General features: G+C 41.0%; 1 protein-coding gene across 1 annotated transcript in view; it reads left to right on the top strand.

Moving 5' to 3' along the window:
* The window catches only part of trpm2 (transient receptor potential cation channel, subfamily M, member 2), an 89,320-nt gene that overhangs the window by 42,217 nt on the left and 20,935 nt on the right, over nucleotides 1-26,168 (top strand). Inside the window, exons 5-20 of the mRNA XM_062070028.1 lie at nucleotides 2,418-2,592; nucleotides 2,759-2,820; nucleotides 3,945-4,145; nucleotides 4,212-4,314; nucleotides 9,526-9,647; nucleotides 10,065-10,430; nucleotides 13,545-13,682; nucleotides 13,769-13,898; nucleotides 13,979-14,124; nucleotides 17,928-18,040; nucleotides 19,417-19,515; nucleotides 19,600-19,816; nucleotides 20,063-20,181; nucleotides 20,259-20,391; nucleotides 23,160-23,331; nucleotides 23,425-23,605. Coding sequence (XP_061926012.1) covers nucleotides 2,418-2,592; nucleotides 2,759-2,820; nucleotides 3,945-4,145; nucleotides 4,212-4,314; nucleotides 9,526-9,647; nucleotides 10,065-10,430; nucleotides 13,545-13,682; nucleotides 13,769-13,898; nucleotides 13,979-14,124; nucleotides 17,928-18,040; nucleotides 19,417-19,515; nucleotides 19,600-19,816; nucleotides 20,063-20,181; nucleotides 20,259-20,391; nucleotides 23,160-23,331; nucleotides 23,425-23,605 — 2,477 coding nt within the window. The remainder of the gene's footprint in view (nucleotides 1-2,417; nucleotides 2,593-2,758; nucleotides 2,821-3,944; nucleotides 4,146-4,211; nucleotides 4,315-9,525; nucleotides 9,648-10,064; nucleotides 10,431-13,544; nucleotides 13,683-13,768; nucleotides 13,899-13,978; nucleotides 14,125-17,927; nucleotides 18,041-19,416; nucleotides 19,516-19,599; nucleotides 19,817-20,062; nucleotides 20,182-20,258; nucleotides 20,392-23,159; nucleotides 23,332-23,424; nucleotides 23,606-26,168) is intronic.

Here is a 26,168-nt window from a genome sequence, read left to right as displayed (position 1 = left end):
CAAGGGGGAGAAAGGGGGAGAAAGGTCTACTTGAGGGAGGGAGAAAGATGGAGACGTGGATGGCTTGGGAGATGTGGGGGAGGGATCTTCACATGCATTCAGAATGGAGGGAGGGGATAGACACCTCTCCTCTTTGCTCTGGTGTATCTCATGGTCGACGTTCTCCTTTTGCAGTGGCGGTCCTCCTTCGACGTTCCTGATAGGCTGTGTTGTGTCTTCCTTCCTCGGTGGCTCCTCTTGTCTCTTGTCCTTGGCAGTGATGATAGATGCAAGATGCAGGAAGTGAAACATGTTGTTCATGAATAGCTTTACTCCCATCTTATTTAGGCAAAGTCCGTCTGCCTTAAAAAGATGCCTGCGGTCCCAGAAAAAGCTAAAATTGTCAATAAAATGCATTGAACGAGCAAGAAGTGCACTTGATAGCCACTCATTCAGCGAGTAAAGTCTACTGAATCTCTCAGCTCCTCTCCTGATTGGGGGTAGAGGACCACTGATAAAAACGTCAGCATTCACAGCGCTGACTGTTTCAAAGAGTTTATTGAAGTGCTCTTTCAGCTCTCTTGATTGTTGTTTTACAATGTCATTAAAACCAATGTGCAGGATGATATTTTTCACATTTGGGTGTGCAGCGACAATTTCCAGGATTCTTTTTTCCATGTCAGATACCATATCCTTCGGAAAGCAGAGTACTTTGGTGTTATTATTGCTTTTCATATCTTTTACAGAAAAGTCCCCCACAATCAGATTTTCAGGAGCTCTCGTTAGCTTTCTCTGTGGTGTAAAGTTAGCAGGTCTTACCCTTCTGCGTGGTGATGGTGGGTTATTCAGGCAATCAGAGGGGGATCCATTGTCCATCAACAGTGGGGCAAACCTGTTCTTTAGTTGGACACTTGCTTGCTGGGGAGGTTTATTGGTGGTTCTCCTCTTCTCAGCTGTCCGCTGCTGTGTCCTACGTGGCAGTGGAGTTGATGACGCAGTATGCCTGGCTGAAGATGGTAGCGCAGGCCAGCCGGTCAGATCAGAGATATCGGGGCGCTGGGTCCTGCCAGATATCCATTCTCCCTTGTCGCAGGGAGGTGGTCTTCTCTTTGGCTTTGCACCAAGTGTGTTCCAGGGAGGATTTTCACTGGTAGATTTATTACCCTCTACAGGGACCTCCCGTTTCTTCGTAGCTTCATTGTTGCTAGTTAGCTGGGTTGTAGCATGGTGCTGTCCAGTGTTTTCAGTCGACAGGAGTGCTAGAGTGGTGTTGTAGCCACATTGTCCATTCACTTCTAAATTCACTTCCAACCGATTCATTTTTATTTCCAACAGTAAAATCTTCTGTAGCAGTTTGTGGTAATCTTCCGTAGAGAAAGGAGGCATCTTCTGCTGATTACCTTTAGCACTGTAGCTTATCTTGAATGGTAGGCCTCCTCGCGTAGTGTTGAGGACGTCGTAAAAATATTGAAAAATGCCTCTGTTATCTAAAAGAAAATATAGTCCCACTGGTTTGGTAAGTATCCAAGAGCTGTTGCTCTTTGTGTAAGAAAATAGCAGCAGATAGTAGCAAAAAATGCAAGCAGAAGCGAGAGCAAGCGAGAGCAAGCAGAAAAGCGTCCATCCAGCGCAGAGGACGGAAAAGAGTCCGGTGATTATGCTAAAGTTATTTTCCATTTAACTTCACCAGTTTTAGATTATTTTTATTTTTATTTTCACATTTGCCGTTCAAATACTGAGAAGAGACGGTGCGGTAATCAGCAGCCAGTTGAGGCACTTGTGCCTCACCATGGATTGCCACTCGGCTAACTGCTGGCCTGCTGTGCAGTGACACCGTATTGCTATATGAATTATATTATACATTTCCATAGTTTAGTTAGCTGAGGTATATAATGTACAGTGTATTTTGTCAACAACTGTATGTGTGTAACGTATTTTTAGTGCTGAGCGATCATAAATCTGCTGCGGAGACACACTGTGTGAGGCTCGTATCATAACCCCGCCTCCTGGTGCCAAGCACCTCCGCCGCAGAATGCACTGCCCGACGGGAGCACCGCGGCCACACCAACCAAAGCCCACACCCAAACCCTCCACGTGCAAGACCGAATCCACCCAAAAAAGTCACTTAACAAGAAGCCAAAAAGTGCAAAAACAACAATGCTCGCGCTGCAGGAGCCGCGAACGACCGCAGGGACACAACATTAGGTACACCTGCACTGCAGGTTCATATGTTTTTAAATTTGACTGTGATGATGCAGTCGTGCCTCACCAGACATTAACCTCACCGCACGCCACTGTGTATAACATATATGGGGCGGTTTTATTGAAGTGCATTATGGTTCTTAATTGCTGACATTTGCTATACGGGCCAGATGCAAGAGGACTTTTGGAATAGTTATTCTTATAATGACTAAGTATTCCCAGTATATTCTTTTTAGGGTTGTTTCCCCGCCCATTACTCGATGGATGTCAAGAGTCGAATGCCGTGCCTTGATAACAATCACACTCACTTCCTGCTGGTGGACGACGGGACACTCGGCCACTATGGCGTTGAGATTGATCTGCGGAGTCGATTGGAGAAGTGCATCTCCGGAAAGTCTCTTGGAAACAAAGGTAGCGCATGCACCATTACAGCTGCATTATATGGGGCGGAGCCATCAATCTCAGCAAGGAACCACATTTGGCAGCCTGAACATGACACGCCTCACTATATATTTTATTTTATTTTCACTTCCCGCTTGCTGTGTTTTGTATCCCAACATGTGTTTTTCATTGCCAGATGGTGAAGTGACCATCCCTGTGGTGTGTGTGGTATTGGACGGAGGAGCAGGCACTCTCAGTGTGAGTCCTCACTTTTGTTCTCCTCGTCTCCTTCTAGTCCAGGGGTCGGCAACCCGCGGCTCCGGAGCCGCATGCAGCTCCTTGGCCACTCTGATGCGGCTCAGCTATAAACATGCCGACCCCCCCGATTTTCCCAGGAGACTTATGGATCTCAGTGTCTCTCATACATAGATTACTCCCAGGGAAAAAATAATCCTACTTACACCCTAATTACTAAAGAAAGGGCACGCCCAATCGCACTGTAGTAATTGTCCTCTATAGCATTTACATACAGCGTGCCAGTCCAGCCACATGTTGCATGTTGTTATTACTTGCACACACAGGAGACAGCAAAGCATACTTACTCATCAGCCACCCAGCTTACACTGACGGTAGCCATTTCAAACAACTTTAACATTGTTACGTTACAAATATGCGCCACACTGTGAACCCACACCAAAAAAGAATGAAAAACACATTTCTGGAGAACATCCCACCGTAACACAACATAAACATAACACAACCATTACCCAGAATCCCATGCAGCCCAACTCTTCCGGTCTACATTATACACCCCCGCTACCACCAAATCCCCCCACACATCAACCCCCCCCCCCCTCTCCGTGAGTTGGTTGAGCGGAAGAGTTAGGGCTGCATGGGATTCTGGGTATTGGTACCGTCAGTGTAAGATGTGTGGCTGCTGAGGTAGTACGCCTTGCTGTCACTTACGTGAGCAAGCCGAAATTGCATTCTACATGTAATCGAGCAGGTACACTGTTAGGGCAGACTGTAGAGGGCGCCAAATGCAGTGTCATCACGCTCTGATATTCGGGAGTCTCCCGGGACAAATGAGAAGGGTTGGCAAGTATGACCCTATCAAGCGCCATTCATTCGAAACTCGCGGTCTGCACTAACATCAAATTTCCACATTGAAGTGCGTGCCGGTGCGTGTGTCGGAGACCCCTGGTTAACATAGCACAAAGCATTTAAGCTTTGTATGCGGTGTTTTTCATTTAAAAAAATTTTTGTGGCTCCCATTACTTTCTTTAATTTGTGAAACTTGCTAAAATGGCTCTTTGAGTGGTAAAGGTTGCCGACCCCTGTTCTAGTCCAACCATGTTGTGTGTGTGTGTGTCCCCTGTCAGACCATCTACACAGCCATGCTCAACGACACACCCTGCGTGGTGTTAGAGGGCTCGGGAAGAATGGCTGACGTGATCGCCCACGCGGCAGGACTACCTGTGAGCCAGGTGACCATCAGTCTCATCCATCGACTGCTGAAGAAGTTCCTCAGCCACGAGTATGACAACTTCTCCGACCTCCAGATCATCGAGTGGACCAAAAAAGTATAGTCAATAAAATCTCTATTCTACTTAGTTTTTTTCCGAACAAGTGTCTACTCTGTGTGGCAGATTCAGGACATCATCAGGATGTCTCACCTGCTGACGGTGTTCAGAGGAGGCGGGGACAGTCATGGAGACGTGGATGTGGCCATTCTGCAGGCACTCTTCAAAGGTGGGCTCATCGATTTCTGTAAGATTATTCCACGTTCAATTTGTTTACATCTCTGACCTCCATTTACATTATTAAAACCATTTCCTGGAAAACATCCTGCTGACTTAGATGCCCTACTTGTACTTGACTGGCATCAGTACCTGATTATTACAACCTCCAGGTAGACCTCGCAGCAATTAAGTGTGCTGAAGCAAAGTGCTTCAAGCAAACTGTCGGACAATGTTCATGCTGCTCAGCGTTGGGAATAATGGTCCCTGTTTTTTTCTAGGTTGAAAATATTCACAGGTTGCATGTGTAACAAAATATGTATGCATCTATTACTTGGTATCACTTAGCACAGGCCTGGGCAATTATTTTGACTCGGGCGGCCCAATTTAGAGAAAAAAAGGTTTCCGGGGGCTGGTATATCTGATTTTTAGGAACACTAATACAAAACCTCACAATAATGTCTGATTGAAAGCTAAAAATGTTATGACAGACCGCCTGAAAAATGGAATGAGATTTTAAATGTTGTTATGAATGAGACACCCAGAATGTACTTCAAAATAAAGGATGTGGGATATACAATATTAACTATGAAGGATAAAACACTGAATATTGACAACATATGAACGTGACACTCCCTCTCGATCGACATATTTTACAAACAAGCGAAACGCAACAAAAATGCAACAAACAGCGAAATATGAATGCTAAGGGTAAAAAAAACCCCACCTACAATCTGATACATCTGATATATCACTAAGTCTTAGAACTTTCTTGTAAAAATCTCCTTCCGCGTTTGTCCCTGACACCCGCATCTCAGGCTGGCCGCTCTGGAAACACTCTGTGGAAACGCTCTGTGGAAACGCTCCCCACCCACACTGCTTGGTGCCTCGTCTGAGCTGCTGTGACTTAGATTACCATAGTAACTAGTATATCATGCAAAAGGGCAGATTCCAACCATTGAAATAGTTTGTATAGTTCAAGACTTATGGGCATTTGAAAACATCACTTCGCATCATAATGGCGGCTACAGTTTCTATCTTAAAGATCTAAAATAATTATTTGAGAATGTCCGGCGAGCCAGATTGAAAAGCTTAACGGGCCTGCCTTAATTTGCCCATGTCTGACTTACCAACATGAGACTTGGTACGCATGTCTAACATGAGTGCACAGACAAAAAAGACATCTCAACAACACAACCTGTAACTGCAACAACTGGAAATAAAGACGACACTACAAATAGATTTGGCACTACCTGTTATGTTGAAGTACGCATCGTAACTCTGCTCAGAATTACCAGGCCGAACGTATTAGGAGTGAAAGACAGGAAGTGTTTATTGCGTCATGGATTTATTTTGTTCTGTTATTAATAATGGTTTTGGTGATAGTTTATTTCGAACATGCAGAAAATTACACTACGGTACAACACAGATGTCCAGTTTGTCGTTACAACAACACAAACATTTGTCTTTAAATACACTCATGACAGATGTCCCATAATTTCAGCTGATCTTAATTGATGATCATTAGCCGGTGATCGGCTAATGAGCTGCCGAGCCCAGCGCATCTTTACCGCCGCTGTGTCCCAGTGTTTACATGGCTAAATATTCCTTCAAAATTGATGCACAATAACATTTCTGTATTATTAGTTACACACATGCAGGAAAGTGCATGAATTCCAGGAGGGTGCCGGTCTTGCCACAGCATTGGCTCAAATTTTAAAGCAAGCTGTAATGAACGCGTCATCTATTCACCGTGCAAAGCCGCTTCTAAGATATTAATCCTCACCACCATGGCGGAAAATTAAATTACGCTATCACTGGAGGACTAGAGGAAAAGGAATGGCTAAGCGTGCTACACAAACACACCGAGCAGGTCGACACAAGAAGCGAACCGCTAAAGCTTCGATGTAAAGTAGGTGTGATCAATCCAGATGTTGATACTATACCATTCTATACCAACTTTATTTATAAAGCCCTTTAAAAACAACCACAGTTAAAAAACAAAGGGCTGTACACTACTAGAGATACTACTATTGATACCTAGTATAGTATCAGTATATAAACGATGCCATAGTGATTATATTGATATTTTTGTTGTTCTTATTAAGTTAAGTTAAAGTACCAATGATTGTCACACACACTAGGTGTGGTGACATTTGTCCTCTGCATTTGACCCATCCCCTTTTTCACCCCCTGGGAGGTGAGGGGAGCAATGGGCAGCAGCAGTGGCCGCGCCCGGGAATCATTTTGGTGATTTAACCCCCAATTCCAACCCTTGATGCTGAGTGCCAAGCAGGGAAGTAATGGGTCCCGGGGTTTGAACTCACAACCTACCGATCTCAGGGCGGACACTCTAACCACTACGCCACTGAGTAGGTATTATTGCTTGCACTTACATGACTTAATGTCGAGCTCATTAAATACGTGTGGTGGTCCAGCCAGCGTCTGTTCTCAATGGGTATGAGGCCCCATTTAGCCCTTCTCAAAGAAAAATGCCCTATGATTGCGTTGTTTTCAGCTGAACAAACCGTTCAAATTGCAAAAAGAATAAACATTTCTTCAGAGTTCCTTTAGAGGTAATCAAGAAGGGCGGAAGAGTGCAATACTTGACGAAAAAAACGACGAGAAAAGTGGCACACACTCCAGTCCAATGGAGCGGAACAACGCACAAGTTTGCCATGATCACTTCGTATAAAAGTTTGTTTGATATACTTTTACCGTTTAGTATTTCCCATGTAGGTATTATTTTGATATTATTTGTATTCCTTAAAACACATTTTTGCTACCATTGTTTTGTAAATCACCAACTCGGCGTGTTTAAGAAAGCAAATATGATCAAAACCTAAAAGAGTTGAAGGTGTTGTTTGAAACTTCCTCAGTCACATTTTTTTTAAAGCAAAAAATATAAAAAGAACACCACCGTCTAGCGCATGTTACCATTTGTGGTTTAACAGAACACATTTTTTTGACAAATGTTTATATTTTTCACATTTACAAAGTTTATGTAACAAAAGCTTTTTACCAGCCCAAATAAAATGATAGGTGTTTACAGCGGTCACTCACCCGGTCTCGTACGCGCAGGGAGCGCATGCACACATGCACACATGCAAAACCAGTCCAAGAGAAGCAACAAACAATTTGGGACATTATTCAGAATTACCTCTTACATACACTACTGAAATGGTCTCACATAAACAACTGAAAGGTTTTTTCTCTCACACACACTACTGAAACACTCTCATACACCCTACTGAAATGCTCTCACATTTGCAGTCGTGTTGTTGTTACGACAAAATATACATTCAATGACAGGTAACGCTAGCTATCAAAATTGCTATTATTAGCCAACAACACCCAAAGCTAATGCACGTGCATGTGTTACGTACGTACGCAATTCAATCATTCCGTACGAGAAGTCGTGAGAGGGCGGGATACACTGTGTAAAATACATTGGAAAGTTGGCATCTCTGTAAATGTTGCAACTTTAAGTTTTTCCCAAAGGCAGCAGTCATAAATGAAGCTTTCAGCACTTACACATAGTTGACATTTATAGTTATATTTTGAAAAAGACAGGGGAAAACATGCATACTCGTAAAAAGAGCGTGCAACAGCAACAAGGCAACATACATGGCTGTTGATGCGAAGTTAAATCATGAAATGCAACTAAGGATGTCCGATAATGGCTTTTTGCCGATATCCGATATTCCGATATTGTCCAACTCTTTAATTACCGATACCGATATCAACCGATACCGATATCAACCGATATATACAGTCGTGGAATTAACACATTATTATGCCTAATTTGGACAACCAGGTATGGTGAAGCTAAGGTACTTTAAAAAAAATGTTATAAAATAAAATAAGATAAATAAAATAAAAAAATTTTCTTGAATTAAAAAAGAAAGTAAAACAATATAAAAACAGTTACATAGAAACTAGTAATTAATGAAAATGAGTAAAATTAACTGTTAAAGGTTAGGACTATTAGTGGAGCAGCAGCACGCACAATCATGTGTGCTTACAGACTGTATCCCTTGCAGACTGTATTGATATATATTGATATATAATGTAGGAACCAGAATATTAATAACAGAAAGAAACAACCCTTTTGTGTGAATGAGCGTGAATGAGTGTGAATGGGGGAGGGAGGTTTTTTGGGTTGGTGCACTAATTGTAAGTGTATCTTGTGTTTTTTATGTTGATTTAATTAAAAAAAAAAAAAAAAAATCGATACCGATAATAAAAAACCGATACCGATAATTTCCAATATTACATTTTAACGCATTTATCGGCCGATAATATCGGCAGGCCGATATTATCGGACATCTCTAAATGCAACCTTACCCAAGCATCAACGATGCAAGATTTATCTGACCCGGCCACACAGAAATAAGTTTTAGACCTTCCATGCTTTTCCAAGTTTCCATCTGTAAATTTTATTTATTTATTTTTTTCATAAAGAAATACAATCATGTATGCTTACGGACTGTATCCCTGCAGACTGTATTGATCTATATTGATATATAATGTATATATTGTGTTTTTTATGTTGATTTAATAAAAAAAAAATTAAAAAAACTTTTTTATTTTTTTTATTTCTTGTGCGGCCCGGTACCAATAGGCCCGGTGGTTGGGGACCACTGGTGTAAAATGATGTCTGGAGCACAAGATGGTTCGATAAGTCTGGGAATCCTTGATATCACTCGACAAGTCTTTTTTATAAAGTAAAAGGATCTATTTCATTGCATAGTTAGATTTTTTGCTGTATGTATACTTTTTACCCAGCAGATTTGGTCACATTTTCAGTAGAGCCATAATAAATTCATAAAAAAAACCAAACTTCATGAATGTTTTTTGTGACCAACAAGTATGTGCTCCAATCACTCTATCACAAAAAAATAAGAGTTGTAGAAAGTATTGGAAACTCAAGACAGCCATAACATTATGTTCTCTACAAGTTTATGTAAACTTTTGATCAACTGTATACACATAACCTTTTAAATTAAAAAAAAATCATGCACATGCATCATGGACAGTTATGCAAATTAGCTGATGACATTATCAGGGCCCTCCAACCCCATTTAGACATAGTTTTAATGGAGTGCGCTTACAGAAAGAAATGTATAAATGTTTAAAAGGCTGTTTCAAAATATATATATTTCTCTAATTTTGTATCATGTGTCACCAATGTTCTGTTGATACACTGCAACTTCTTCTGTAGCTTCGAGGGCCAGTGAGTCACAAAACGTAGAGGGCTGGAGGAGGCAGTTGGAGCTGGCTATTGTCTGGAACCGAGTGGACATAGCCACCACTGAGATATTCACTGACGAAAGCCAATGGAAGGTCAGTCAACAGACTCCTGTGGTTAGTAGCAGTTGCTGGTGAATGCTAATGAACCGTGACTGGAAAATTAGCCAAGACCCAACCTCCGGGCTGATGGTTTTAGGTTGTCCTGAAGAATTTGGAGGTAATCCTCCTTTTTCATTGTCCCATTTAAAGCACCAGTTCCATTGGCAGCAAATCAGGCCCAGAGCATAATTCTACCACCACCATGCTTGACGGTAGGCATGGTGTTTCTGGGATTAAAGGCCTCACCTTTTCTCCTCCAAACATATTGCTGGGTATTGTGGCCAAACAGCTAAATTTTTGTTTCATCTGACCACAGAACTTTCCTCCAGAAGGTCTTATCTTTGTCCATGTGATGCATTTTCTATGACAAACTTAAAACCCTAAAAAAAAGTGCTTTGTTCTCCATCCCAGTCCGATGCCCTCCATTGGGCCATGTTCTCGGCCCTGGCAGGCAACAAGCCCCAGTTTGTGAGTCTCCTGCTGGAGAACGGCGTGAATCTAGGGGAGTTCCTGCAAAGCGAGAACACACTGTGTGACCTCTACAAAAAGCTGCCCAGTTGCTTCTTCCTCCGTAAGCTGGCCCAACGGGTCCACAGGTCCTGCTGTCAGAAGAGGAAGGTGTTTGTCATTAAAAACCGGGTACAGGCGGGACCAAGTGAGGGCATCTGCTTGAAATACGTGTCTGATGAGGTGCGGCACCTGCTGGGCAACTTCACCCAGCCCATCTACCCTCCGCCTACCATTACGTACCAGTTCAACATGGAGGATGGAACATCGGTGAGCCTCTTCGTCATCTCCTATTTCAGAGAATAACTTCCCACTCATCTCATTAGACACTTGATTTTTTTGTGGTTAAACTTGAAAGCATAGTACATTGGATTTAAAGAACAACGTGGTATGATTTTAATAACTGGAATTGGGTATTTTCCTACAGGACAGAGAGGAAAGGTGTCACATCACTCCAAAAATGACTCATTGGGTTGAACTGAAATCCAACACTTCAAAGATTCTTTATTGTCAATTCCATAATTGTGGGCAGAAATTAGGAGGTTAAGATAGGATAGGGTGGACTTGTATTCATCCCACAATGGGGAAATTATGTGGTCGCAGAGCAGATTCAAAAAGTCAACAAAAAGCATTAAAAGGAGCGCATAAGTCAAAAAAAGTGCCCTTCCCCCCTCGTTGCGCAGTCCTGAAGGAAAAACACAAGAAAACAACAGAAAGAACATGATGGAGAACACAAAAGAGGACATTAAAGATTACAGAGCTGCTGCAATCAGTTGTCACTTCAGCTGTGCCAGTTTTGCCTTTTTTTTACTTGAGTTTTACCTAATTTTTAAAACAGGGACAGTACATATCGATGAACACACACAAATGTAAATATGCAAGATTGTAGCAAGTGGCTAATTTCCATCTTTCGTCTCTGCGGAAATTAATGCCAAACACATAAGAACAGGACAACAAGGCCATATACAACAATAAAACAATAATAATAAAAACAATAATAATAGAAAGTACAGTCGAGCTAAAAAAAACAATTAAACAGTAAACCAAATTACTAATGACAGAACAGCAATTAATTAAATGACCATAGAAAGTTAGGTTTAAGTGTAAGAGTGCTAAAGTGCCCTAGTGCTGTAGTGCTTGAGCGTTAAGATATGCAAGAAGAGGTTTGCCCATTGCCTGTTACAAAGCGCTAATTCACAAGGTTGTGAAGTGCTGGTGTGAATTGCACATTGCCCTATTGCACTTATTTAGCAAATACAACCGTGTGTGTGCAGGTATTATTGCACAGGTTAGCATACATAGTTGTGATTATGTACGCACTATTTCACAACATTTGCATACATTATACATTATATTTGTATTACATACAAAGTGTATGAAAGCAGACAGGGTCACAAGACTGGTTTGTCACCAGCAACAGCCCCCAGTCCCAAAACACAACCCATACATTAAAAATACAGTTATCAATCACATCAAATACATGTGATAATACAACACATCCGGGGATTTCAAGATTTGTTAAATGCAGTTTTGATTTTCAAATAACCAGTTTTAGATGCGTATTGAAAGAGGTAAGAGTTTGTATGTCTTTCACGTTGCTTGGTATGTGGTGTTCCAATGCGACATGAAAAAACTGACTGCCCAAAAGCACTTTTTATTACTAATTCTTTAATTGTGGGCAGGATTTAGGAAGATAAGATAGGATGGGGTGGACTTTTATTCATCCCACATTGGGGAAGTTATGTCGTTGCACAGCAGATTCAAAAAGTATTAAAAGGAGCGCAAAAGTCAAAAAAGTGCTTTCCCTGCGCATTCCTGAAGGAAAAATATATGTAAATAAAGGTACATACAATTATGTTGTGCTAAAATAAATAAACTAAATTATTAATGAATATTTCTTAAATAAACTGTCAATAAAATTTAAGTGCTAATGAAAAATGCAGCGTCACACGACTTTAGTCATACTTTTTGCGCTTAAAGGGGAACTGCACATTTTTGGGAATTTTACCTATCGTTCACAATCATTATGAAAGACATGACTACAGCTGGACTTTTTTTTAAAAAATTCCTTCTAAATATTAAATAAACGTAAATAAAAGTCAGCTTACAATGGAACCAATGGGGACTCCACTATTCCATCCAATAAACAACCATTCAAAAACTGCCAATAATATTTCATTTAAATTTTGTGACTTGAATATTAACCAAGTATTGGTGATATTGTTATTATAAGCCACCCCCACATCCTGCATAAAGTCTGCAGTGAGCAGAAATCAGTGATGAAGAAAAAAAAAGCAAACGTAATGCGTTTTTTAAATTAATGCGCCGTGTAGGCTTAAAATGATCAAAATACGTGTGGAAATACTGTCAAAGCGCTTTGAGTACCTTGAAGGTAGAAAAGCGCTATACAAGTATAACCCATTTATCATTATTAATAAATATAAGATTTAATTATAAATGTGACCATTACTACATTACATATACACTTACATCATGTATCTAAAACCCTAATGGAGGTGTGTGGATGTTTTTAGGGGCTCTATGGGCAGAATTGAACAGCTACCCAAGGCTCCATTGTAAGCGGACTTTTGATCAAATGTATTTAATAGTTATAATGCATTAAAAAAAAATCCATCCGTCATCATGTCTTTCATAATGATAGGCAAAATTCCCCAAAAAAGTGCAGTTCCCCATTAAGAAACTTCTCTATGATTTTGGCTCCAGGCTTCTTCTGTTTTTTTTAGATTATCATTACTGCCACAAATGGTGAAAAGGCGTATTACAACTGAGTACTACTGCAGCACATACTTAGACTTAGACTTCCTTTTATTGTCATTCAAATTTGAACTTTACAGTACAGATAAAAACGAAATGTTGTTGCATTAGCTTGTTGTGGTGCAGGATAAAAGAGCAATACGGTGCAGATATAAATAAATAGATTACTGTACAGATAAATATATTACACTTTTTCATATGCAACCACGTTTATGGATGTATGTTATATTGTCTTTATAATCCAGCGCGTTAATCCGTTTTTGGGCGGGGAATTGAGGGAATTATTTTGATGCGTTCAAGAGTCTTATGGCCTGAGGGAAGAAGCTGTTACAGAACCTGGAGGTTCTGCTACAGAGGCTGCGAAACCGCTTTCTAGAGCCCAGTAGTGAAAACAGTCTTTGGTGGGGGTGGGAGGAGTCTCTACAGATTTTCTGAGCTCAGGTCAGGCAGCGGCTTTTTGTGATTTCGACACACAGCTGAGAAACAGATATTTTTTCTGGCGGCCCTATGGTTAAGAAACACTGGATTACAGTAAATCCATAGTGGGCACAAGGTTACACAAGGTATACAGCAAAGCACATTACCGGATCCCTTTCACTGTCCCTCCAGCTGTCAAGAAGTCTGTCAGGTTCCCAAGCGCCCCTCAGGATGGACCTTGCTGAGGCCCAGAGAGATCCCGCTAGAGACATTTTTCTTTGGGCAGTTGTGCAGAACAATAAGGAGCTGGCAGACATTGCCTGGGAGCAGGTAGTCCCAACACTAAGACAGACAAAGCTGGGTAAACAACTGTGTTTGCATTGTGTACAGTCATCTGTGAACTCTTATTTACACAGTGCACAGACTGCATGTCCGCTGCTCTGGCTGCATGTAAGATCTTAAAGAAAATGGCGGAGGAAGAAAGTGATGCGGACGAAGCCGTCGAGATGCGAGAGCTGGCCTTTCACTACGAGAGACAAGCTATTGGTATACACACTGTATATTGTACATCACACCAATTAAAAACAGACGATTTGGTGATAAAGCTGTTATCTTCTATGTTGTAGGTGTGTTCACGCAGTGCTACAGCAGCGGTGAGGAACGGGCGAAAAAGCTGCTGGTTCGCGTGTCGCCATTGTGGGGGAGGACAACCTGCCTGCGGTTGGCACTGGCTGCCAACTGTAAAAGCTTTGTGGCTCTGTCAGGTGTCCAGGTGCAGTAAAAAAATATATATTTTGCACTCTTTTAATCCACCGTACTGTATATACTCAAAAGGTGGCCTCCGCTCATTTCAGTAAATAACCGCAGGAACCCAAATTAAGGGTGGGTAAAAAATTGCAATATGGCAATAAATTGCAATGTTAATTGAATAATATTGAGAAGAGGTGGGAATCTTTGGGCACCTCATGATTTGATTCGTTTCCGATTCTTGAGTATGATTGTTCGATTCAGAATCGATTCTAATAAATTACCATGAATTCATGTACGTGGACTCCGACTTAAACAAGTTGAAAAACGTATTCGGGTGTTACCATTTAGTGGTCAATTGTACGGAATATGTACTGTACTGTACAATCTACTAATAAAAGTTTAAATCAATCAATCAATTCTCTATTCAACACGATTCTCGTAATATACTATTTGGTATATAAATAATTTGTAAAACTTTTTCAAAATGTGTTGCAGGTTACATAAACTCCTATTGGCTGCTGACACACATGCAGTGTTGACCTAAAAAATGTCTTTATAAAAAGTCATTTCGAGAGCAACCCCAACTCCAAACCAGTCCCAGCTTTATAATACTAAGGATTTAAATGTACAAAGCAATTGAGAAGACATACAAATGCAATACTTACTACATACCGTATTTTCCGGACTATAAGGCGCACTTAAAATCCTTTTTCCCCCTCAAAACTCGACAGTGCGCCTTATAACCCAGTGCGCCTAATGTAAGGAATAAGTTTGGTTGAGCTCACCAACCTCAAAGCTATTTTATTTGGTACTTCATGTAATGATAAGTGTGACCAGTAAGAGATAAGTGGACCCTCCACTATGATGGGTCTCAAGTAAACAACACCATCCATCCATCCATTTTCTACCGCTTATTCCCTTCGGGGTCGCGGGGGTCTCCGGGTACTCCGGCTTCCTCCCACCTCCAAAGACATGCACCTGGGGATAGGTTGATTGGCAACACTAAATCGGCTCTAGTGTGTGAATGTGAGTGTGAATGTTGTCTGTCTATCTGTGTTGGCCCTGCGATGAGGTGGCGACTTGTCCAGGGTGTACCCCGCCTTCCACCCGATTGTAGCTGAGATAGGCTCCAGCCCCCCCGCGTAAACAACACCAACATTTGAAATCCATCCATCCATAAATGTTCCTTTGAAAATATAGAACATTACACACGGCGCTCAAAAATCTATCAAAATGTTTTAGTACGACTTTGTTAAGCTATGAAGCCGCACCGCTTGAAGGATTGTCAGCCCATTAAACATACAAGTATTATTATGGTGTGTGTATAAGGTAAGACTGGCGTTTTGTTTCGCAATATTATGCAAAAACAACTTTTCTTACCTTCTGGTACCTGCTGATCTGTATTTGGGATCTGCGTAAATCCTGAATAATTGCCCCGTATCCGCCTTTGTAGTCCGTGCCGACAGCGTAGTTGATAAGCTTCTTCTTTATCTCTATATTCTTGTTATGTGACATTCATCCTCCGCTGTTGCCATTTCTAATATAAAGTAGTGTAAAGTTCTTACTTATACCTGTCAGTAAACTTGCCATGAAAGCGCTAAAACATACCGGTGTAGTGAGTTTACATTATTCACCCAAGGAACTTTAGTTATTAGAGAGTTCCGGTCGGACGTTTTTTCACGGTCCAAATTTCCTGCGGATGAGGAGATGCTGCTCCGTTTCTGATTGAAGTAATGTCTGAATGTTATTAAAACAGTCAGCTTCTTCTTTTGACACTTCTTCCACTCCTGCCCTTGAACGCTACACCGCTACAACAAAGATGGCTGGGAGAAGACACTGTCGAAGGTGAGCCACGTAAATAAGACCGCCCACAAAACGGCGCATCTTGAAGCGACTGTCAGAAAGCGTCTTGAAGATGATCTGGAAAACATCATCTATGCAACATTTTGACCAAAGAACCACCATTACATGTTATGTAGTCCACAAGGAAGCGTTTTACATTTAGAAAAAATTATTATAATATGACTCCTTTAATGCGCCTTATAATTCGGTGCGCCTAATATATGAAAAAAGATCACAAATAGATCATTCATCGGCAGTGCGCCTTGTAATCCGGTGCGCCCTATGGTCCGGAAAATACGGCACAATACTAAAAAAAGAAAAAAACAAAAGTTATTGAAAGCAACAGTATCAATAATAGTAATAATAATATCAATAATAGCTGTTTGACGTTTTTAATCCAACAATTTATTCTTAAAAAAAAAAAAGAATTGCAAAAAAATACAAAACATTTTTTTAAGCATAATCAATACAAATACTACAGTTGTATTTATTTTCCGCTAGAGGATACCACACCAATCAGAGCATTGCTGTTTCATGTCGTGGCCACTGATTGGCTAAGCCTAAGGAAGCCGTACTATATCGGCTTTAAAGAGTGTAAAGGTGACACAAGGTTGTTATTTTATGTCTGGAGGGCTTTCATAATTCTGAAAAACATATTTAAATGTAGTTAACAGGTTTTTTATGCCCTCTAGTGATGAAAATATTTTATTTATAATTAATGATTCCTACTTTGAGGAAATGTGTTCATTGCAATCATGTAGTAGTAGTAGTAGTACCAGTGTTTCCCATAAACTGCCAAGATACCTGTGGCGGTGGGGGTGTGGCTATGGGGGTGGTTATGGGCGTGGTCACCATGACATCATTGAGTAATTTGCATAATTTACTACAATGATTTGATTTTCTCCAAAAAGGCTAAAAAAATGTATACTTACTAATTAATAATAACAGTTTTGTTTTAAACGTCCATCCATCCATCCATCCATCCATTTTACAATATAATTACAACACTTTATGTACATATTTATATACAGATTTGAACAATAAGTTATTCACTGAAATCTATTTATTAATTGTGGTTCTTACAAAAATCTATCTTGAAAAATATAAAAGCTAAAATGTCTCAAAGCTCTGCCCCTTTAATTAGTGCATACTAAATAATTTAACTTTAGCCTAAAACTACAACCATATTATTTACCAGCAACATAAAGTGAAACAGAGGCAGAGATGTCCTGCCACAGTCAGTAACAAATAAACAGAAAACAGTAGTGGTGGTAGAGAGACACAGAGCTTCATCAAACATCTGATCCACTGAACAAAGAGCTCCAAAAATCTTGAACTTTAGACTGCCATCAGTTTTACTCCCTACACTTAACCATGTGTTTCCTACTGCCTGCAGACTTTGCACCCTTTGTTATATACACATGTTGTGTTTCTAATATAAATACATTTAATAAAGTCAAATACAAATAAGGCAACAAGAGAAGTATCCTACACTTCTCTTTTGTAAAGTAAATCTGAACAGCCGATATGGGCATCTACATCAACTATATGATTTGCCTGAGAAGCTGGAGAGGACAAAAAAAAAAAAAAAAATTATTTTATTTTATTTTATTTTTGAATTTTTTAAATTTGTGGCGGACGGGATTAGGAAGAGGCAAATCTTGTTTAATCCTAGCCTTTCATTACAGCAATTACTAGTACCGGTAAGTTTATTCACTTCCCGTGTTCACAATGCACTGCATGTTCACAATGGTATTCAATATTACTATAAAAATGATTTTCTTCAAATAAAGGGCCCCTTTGCACACCTTACCCTTAACAGATGCCTGATAGTCTTTGATACATATCTCTTTATTGGATCATATTAGATTTTAGTGCGTGTGTGTGTGTGTGTGTGTGTGTGTGTGTGTGTGTGTGTGTGTGTGTGTGTGTGTGTGTGTGTGTGTGTGTGTGTGTGTGTGTGTGTGTGTGTGAGACCTCCAGGCCCTGTTGACTGAGATCTGGTGTGGGGAGCTTTCAGTGGCCAATCCTGTGTGGAGAGTGATGCTCTGCATGATATGCTTTCCACTCATCTACACTGGCTTTCTAACATACAGGTGACCTTAAATCCATAATAGTCAAATAAATATAATAATTAAGCACTGCAGTGATATTAATACATCAACAAATACCAAGGAATGGCATCAAAACAATCCATTTAGATGTTTAACTTAGTCTCCTGAGTTAACACACTTGTTTTACTTTCTGCATAATTTTATATGTATTGAAGATTAAAAATAAAAGTCCATATATACATATGTTTGAAAAAAACTCCACCTGATATATCTTAAACTTGTCTAACTATAAGAACCTGAACATACATTCAAAAGGACATCAAATTAACTAATTTGATCTAATTGCTACTGTTAAAATTATACGGTGAATTCACAGCAAATTACAAACTAATAATTGAAGTACTTAACAGCAACATTTACAGTAATTTACTGTGAAATATCTTTACAGCAATTTACTGTAACTGCAGAACTGTGATTTTACACTTATACACAATTAAGTTACAACCAAATGCTGTAACTTCACAATTGTAATTTTAAAGTTAAATAGTTACATCTGTCTGTATAGTTGTATAGTTAATTACTTGGTTTAAATGCAGAATTACAGTGTGCATACTGTATCATGCATGTATGCTTACTAGCATCTGATTGGACACTTGGTTATGTCTACTGTTTTCCACCGACGCCATGACATCATTGTTAAGGTCAGCGTATAAAATATATTGCATTTCAGTATTTTGCATTCGAAAGGTGTTCATTTAAAAAAAAAAAATTAAAAAAATGTAGTCCGGCAACAACAATAAAATAATTCCCATGAAAATTTAATATAAAAACTCAAATGAGAAAATATAAAAATAATAATAAAATAAAAAAGTATTGCTTGTCGCTTTCCATCTAAAGGAATACATTTTGCCTAATCAGCTGATTACAAATGTAGTAATTTTAATAATAATAATATTAATATACATAATAATTATAATAATATTACAATTATAATCATAATCATAATCTAATCCATCCATCTTCTTGCGCTTATCTGAGGTCAGGTTGCAGAAGCAATCATATAATATAATGATAATTTTAATCATCTGGTTTTAAACCCACTGTGGTCATTTTGTGCAGCTATGTTAATATTTAGCACATGACCAAGACTTGTTTATAAGAATAAGGTGTGTCATTATTAAATTACAATAAGACGTGACTAAATAATAGGTAATTATTTAGTTAGTGTTGCAATTTTGTAACTGTGTGCACTCCAAACCACCACCAGATAGCAGCAATGCCTTTTACATGAGTATATTTGTCAACTTAAATGGCTCGGGTGAGTAATTCATAATGTGCAACATGGCTGTTATGATTCTCTTTTTACTGCGTACCAAATCATTCTTTTAAAATTAATTGTCCTCGCCTCTTCTTTCTAGACGCGATGAGTTAATCCAAAGGGAAGTTGAAAAAAACGAAGCGATAAAGACAGTCGAGAGTGTCACAGGAAGTGCGCTGACAACCAAAGCTAAGAGCTTGTGAGTAGACATTTTATGTTGTCTGGCATTGGCTGGTGTATATTGTTATAAAAAAAAACATGGCCATTTTGTGCTCCCCTGTAGTGACCTCACCACTATGACGTCTCTGAATTGCTGGACCAGACTGACTGGCCTGTACGGTTCACCACAGGTCAAGTTTTACTGGAATATTGTCTTCTATTTCGCCTTCCTCTTCCTGTTTGCGGCAGTGCTGATGATGGACTTCCAGGCCACTCCCTCTCCTATGGAGATCCTACTGTACGTGTGGCTCTTCTCTGTGGTGTGCGAGGAGGTCCGGCAGGCGAGTGGCCATTTTGTACTGAGCAGCCAGGACTGAGATGTGCTATACGTACTGCCTCCCTATGTCATTTAACTTATCACCACAATCAACCCTTTATTAGAAAAGTCAGACTTCACTTACAATATGGGATGCCTGCACACACGTATAGAAGAATAAGTCATTCGTTAACATAAATACGTTTAGGAATAATTTTCCACAATTGTAGTGTTTTATCCATGTTGTCCCTTTTTGTCTTTTTCATCTCAGCTGTTTTATGACCCAGATGGATTTGGGTTCCATAAGAAAGCCAGGGTGTACATTAGAGAACTGTGGAACATTTTAGACGTTTTATCCATTGTCCTCTTTATTATTGGCCTTGTGCTTAGGTGAGTTATACTTTTACTTTTAGTAGTGCACCATCTCCCAAGTTTTTCTTTTAATAACTGAATTATTTCTCCTGAAGGCTAACAGATAGGCTGTTTTATCCTGGCAAGTACATCCTTTGCATCGATTTTGTGGTCTTCTGCCTGCGTCTCATGGCCATCTTCACCATCAGTCGAACACTTGGACCTAAGATCATCATTGTCAGGAGAATGGTAAGAGAATCCCTGTGCAAAATAACAAGGCATCAAGTTTAACAACATGTCTTAATTCTACAACCACCCCGGTTGTCTATGAGATCACAGGTGTCAAACTCAAGGCCAGGGGGCTTGCCCTGTCAGTTAATATGGCCCGCCAAGTCATTTAATGTTGGCCTGCCATGTCATTTAATGTTGGCCTGCCATATCATTTAATGTTGGCCTGATTTGCCATTAAAGTTGGCCCGCCATGTCATTTTATGTTGTCCGCCACATTATTTTATTTCGTTTGCCACATCATTTATGTGGTCCGTCATGTTATTTTAAGTTGCCTGTCATGTCATTTATGTAGTACACCACAATATTTAATGTGGTCTGACACATTATTTTAACTGGCCTGCCACATAATGTATGTGGTCCGATACATTATTTTATTTGGCCCACCACATCATTTTTGTGGTCTGCCACAAAATTGTATGTGGCCTTCCACTTCACTATTTTAACTGGCTTGCCACATCATTTATGTGTTCTGCCACATCATTTATGTGTTCTGCCACATCATTTATGTGTTCTGCCACGTTATTTTACGTGACCTGCCACGTTATTTTACGTGACCTGCCACATTATCTTACGTGACCTGCCACGTTATCTTACGTGACCTGCCACGTTATCTTACGTGACCTGCCACGTTATCTGACGTGACCTGCCACGTTATCTTACGTGACCTGCCACGTTATCTGACGTGACCTGCCACGTTATCTTACGTGACCTGCCACGTTATCTTACGTGACCTGCCACGTTATCTGACGTGACCTGCCACGTTATCTTACGTGACCTGCCACGTTATCTTACGTGACCTGCCACGTTATCTTACGTGACCTGCCACGTTATCTTACGTGACCTGCCACGTTATCTTACGTGACCTGCCACGTTATCTTACGTGACCTGCCACGTTATTTTACGCGACCTGCCACGTTATCTTACGCGACCTGCCACGTTATCTTACGCGACCTGCCACGTTATCTTACGCAACCTGCCACATTATTTTACGTGGCATGCCACGTTATCTTACGTGACCTGCCACGTTATCTTACGTGGCATGCCACGTTATCTTACGTGACCTGCCACGTTATCTTACGTGACCTGCCACGTTATTTTACGTGACCTGCCACATTATCTTACGTGACCTGCCACGTTATCTTACGTGACCTGCCACGTTATCTGACGTGACCTGCCACGTTATCTGACGTGACCTGCCACGTTATCTTACGTGACCTGCCACGTTATCTTACGTGACCTGCCACGTTATCTTACGTGACCTGCCACGTTATCTTACGTGACCTGCCACTTTATCTTACGTGACCTGCCACGTTATCTTACGTGACCTGCCACGTTATTTTACGTGACCTGCCACATTATCTGACGTGACCTGCCACGTTATCTGACGTGACCTGCCACGTTATCTGACGTGACCTGCCACGTTATCTGACGTGACCTGCCACGTTATCTTACGTGACCTGCCACGTTATCTTACGTGACCTGCCACGTTATCTTACGTGACCTGCCACGTTATCTTACGTGACCTGCCACTTTATCTTACGTGACCTGCCACGTTATCTTACGTGACCTGCCACGTTATTTTACGCGACCTGCCACGTTATCTGACGTGACCTGCCACGTTATCTGACGTGACCTGCCACGTTATCTTACGTGACCTGCCACGTTATCTTACGTGACCTGCCACGTTATCTTACGTGACCTGCCACGTTATTTTATGCAACCTGCCACGTTATTTTACGCGACCTGCCACGTTATCTTACGCGACCTGCCACGTTATCTTACGCGACCTGCCACATTATTTTACGTGGCATACCACGTTATCTTACGTGGCCTGCCACGTTATTTTACGTGGCATGCCACGTTATCTTACGTGACCTGCCACGTTATCTTACGTGGCATGCCACGTTATCTTACGTGGCCTGCCACGTTATCTTACGTGACCTGCCACATTATCTTACGTGACCTGCCACATTATCTTACGTGACCTGCCACGTTATCTTACGTGACCTGCCACGTTATCTTACGTGACCTGCCACGTTATCTTACGTGACCTGCCACGTTATTTTACGCGACCTGCCATGTTATTTTACGCGACCTGCCACGTTATCTTACGCGACCTGCCACGTTATCTTACGCGACCTGCCACGTTATTTTACGTGGCATGCCACGTTATCTTACGCGACCTGCCACGTTATTTTACGTGGCATGCCACGTTATTTTACGTGGCATGCCACGTTATCTTACGTGGCATGCCACGTTATCTTACGTGACCTGCCACGTTATCTTACGTGGCATGCCACGTTATCTTACGTGACCTGCCACGTTATCTTACGTGGCCTGCCACGTTATTTTACATGGCCTGCCACAATTATTTTGGGGTCTGTAAAAGGCTGGAAATAATAATGCACTTTTTGGCTAAATTAATTTTTGTTCTTTCAGTTTTGACGTAAAAATGTATGGCATGCAATTGCATACGTTCTACACTTTAATATTATCTGACCATGCAACAAGATGTTCAGCATTTTGGGTTATCAATGATCAATACTTAAATATCTGCTTGTCACCTTGATTTATAATCTCATCAAAAGGGTTGGTTATTCAAATTGCATAACCAGACTATTATACGTTTATATTTATATATGTCCATTGTTAAAAGCGGCCCTCTGAGGGACACCATAATAGCAATGTGGCTCTCAATGAAAACGAGTGTGACCCCCCTGTTGTAGATGATGGACATGTTCTTCTTCATGTTCCTGCTGAGTATCTGGGTGGTGGCGTACGGCGTGGCCAAACAAGGCATCCTGATCCACAATGATGATCGTCTGGAATGGATCATCCGGGGGGCTGTTTATGAGCCGTACCTCACCATATTTGGCGACTTCCCCACAAACATTGATCGTGAGCAGAAATAGAAAACATGCCACTCGACCTGAATCTTACAAAGCTATTTTGGACAACTGTATGTAATCCTGAGATTATTTTCTTATGCAGATACTGCATTCAATATAGACGAATGCACCATGAATGGCAGTGAGCCCTTGAAGCCCAAATGTCCTGTGCTGAATGAAAACGAAACTCCAGCCTTCCCCGAGTGGCTCACCATCATCATGCTATGTGTCTACCTCCTCTTCGCCAACATCCTGCTGCTCAACCTGCTGATCGCCATCTTCAAGTACGTTGTCCCACCTTAATCATTCTTCATGCCAGGGCCGGCCCGTGACACAAACATTCTATGCGGTTGTTTAGGACAACAACCACAAGAAGTGTCACATGATTACGGCATTCCAGATTTAAATCCATCAGTTAACATTTGGCAACTAGGATGGGGCGATAGAAGAAAGATAAACATATGTTTGAGTTTCACTTTTGCATCTCATAGCACACATAACTGTGGTGCTTTCAAGGAACCTGTGTCATTATTGTTTAAAAACAGAAGGCTTAACCCAGTGGTCGACAACACAAAATGTTGAAAGAGCCATATTGGACCGAAAATCTGTCTGGAGCAGCAAAAAATTAAAAGCCTTATGTAAGTGTTATAATGAAGGCAACACATGATGTAAGTGTCTATATTAGCAATATTAGCCTACTATCAAAATGACTTTAAGAGCCTTATATAAGTGTTATAAAGAAGGCAACACATGACATAAGTGTCTATATTAGCAATATTAGCCCACTATCAAAGGCTGACGTAAATCTTGGTTGACAGAAATGCTGTATTTAAATTTTTATTCTACACATTTTTGCAACATTTGAAATCATTATTAAAATGGGGGCTTCTCACAGGATGAGATAACTTCTGGAAATTACTGGCTCAGAATGGCCAAAGGTATAGATGTGTGTGTCCAAGTTTAAGGAAACAGCAATCTGTCTTCTCCTAAAGGATTTATTACAATCTTTGCAAGCTGGGTAACATTTGCTTTGGTCTGGAACAACATGGCGCCCAAACAACTATGAGAAATGCAGCCAATATTACATACAGATAATATGTCATGAGACATGCAAATATAAAACAAATACATAAAAGAAATCCATCCATCCATCCATCTTCTTCCACTTATCCGAGGTCGGGTCGCGGGGGCAGCAACCTAAGCAGGGAAGCCCAGACTTTCCTCTCCCCAGCCACTTCGTCCAGCTCTTCCCGGGGGATCCCGAGGCGTTCCCAGGCCAGCCGGGAGACATAGTCTTCCCAACGTGTCCTGGGTCTTCTTTGTGGCCTACTACCGGTCGGACGTGCCCTAAACACCTCCCTAGGTAGGCGTTCGGGTGGCATCCTGACCAGATGCCCGAACCACCTCATCTGGCTCCTCTCGATGTGGAGGAGCAGCGGCTTTACTTTGAGCTCCTCCCGGATGACAGAGCTTCTCACCCTATCTCTAAGGGAGAGCCCCACCACCCGGCGGAGGAAGCTCAATTCAGCTGCTTGTAACCGTGATCCTGTCCTTTCGGTCATGACCCAAAGCTCATGACCATAGGTGACGATTGGAACGTAGATCGACCGGTAAATTGAGAGCTTTGCCTTGCGGCTCAGCTCCTTCTTCACCACAATGGATCGATACAGCGTCCGCATTACTGAAGACGCCGCACCGATCCGCCTGTCGATCTCACGATCCACTCTTCCCCCACTCGTGAACAAGACTCCGAGGTACTTGAACTCCTCCACGTGGGGCAGGGTCTCCTCCCCAACCCGGAGATGGCACTCCACCCTTTTCCGGGCGAGAACCATTGACTCGGACTTGGGGGTGCTGATTCTCATCCCAGTCGCTTCACACTCAGCTGCAAACCGATCCAGTGAGAGCTGAAGATCCTGGCCAGATGAAGCCATCAGGACCACATAATCTGCAAAAAGCAGAGACCTAAACCTGGAGCCACCAAACCAGATCCCCTCAACGCCCTGACTGCGCCTAGAAATTCTGTCCATAAAAGATAAATAGAGGACATAAGTAAAGGAAATTAAAGGAGCATATTGCATAATGATGCAATATGTACATACAGCTATCATAAATAAAATGTTAGCATCGATTAGCTTGCAGTCATGGATTGACCAAATATGCCTGATAAGCATCCAGCAAATCAATAAAATCAACAAAGCTCACCTTTGTGCATTCACTCACAGCATAAAAGGTTTGGTGGACAAAATGAGACAAAGAAGGAGTGGCATAAAACACGTCTTTCTGTGGCAGCATCGGGGAAATTTGTACATGTAAACAAACTACGATGAGTTCAAGGATCGCCGAAATTAGTAGGACAAAACGGTGCTTGCCAAATACTCTCATCAGTGAAGCATGTATAACATAAACAGTGGGATTTTTAACAATTAGGAAGGTTTGTGTCATGTTTGTTCTCCTAAAGAAAATATATTAAAACAAAACTTTTTTTTTTTTTCTTCATCTTTTTCCATTTTCACACATCTCTGAAAGAGGTCCAGAGAGCCACTAGGGCGGCGTTAAAGAGCCGCATGCGGCTCTAGAGCCGCGGGTTGCTGACCCCCGCCTTAACCAGTTGATGCACTCATTATAATATTTTAAAAAACAATTATTATTATTTGAACATTCGCTCCCTTTTAAACATAACTTTTTTAATGAATGATATGATTTAAGACAATAAGTTAGACCGTTTTCTTTGAACTGAGACATGGCTTTGTGGTTTTAATTTCCATGTTGATGACTCCTCCGATTTAATATCCGGAGAGTTTTTAAACATTTTAAAGTGTTTTGATTTTAAGCAGCACATCGACT

The sequence above is a fragment of the Entelurus aequoreus genome, linkage group LG14 (genome assembly GCF_033978785.1).
Source record: "Entelurus aequoreus isolate RoL-2023_Sb linkage group LG14, RoL_Eaeq_v1.1, whole genome shotgun sequence".
Lineage (NCBI taxonomy): Eukaryota > Metazoa > Chordata > Actinopteri > Syngnathiformes > Syngnathidae > Entelurus > Entelurus aequoreus.
The sequence above is the reverse complement of the archived record's forward strand: the minus strand, read 5'-3'. Positions and strand labels throughout refer to the sequence as shown.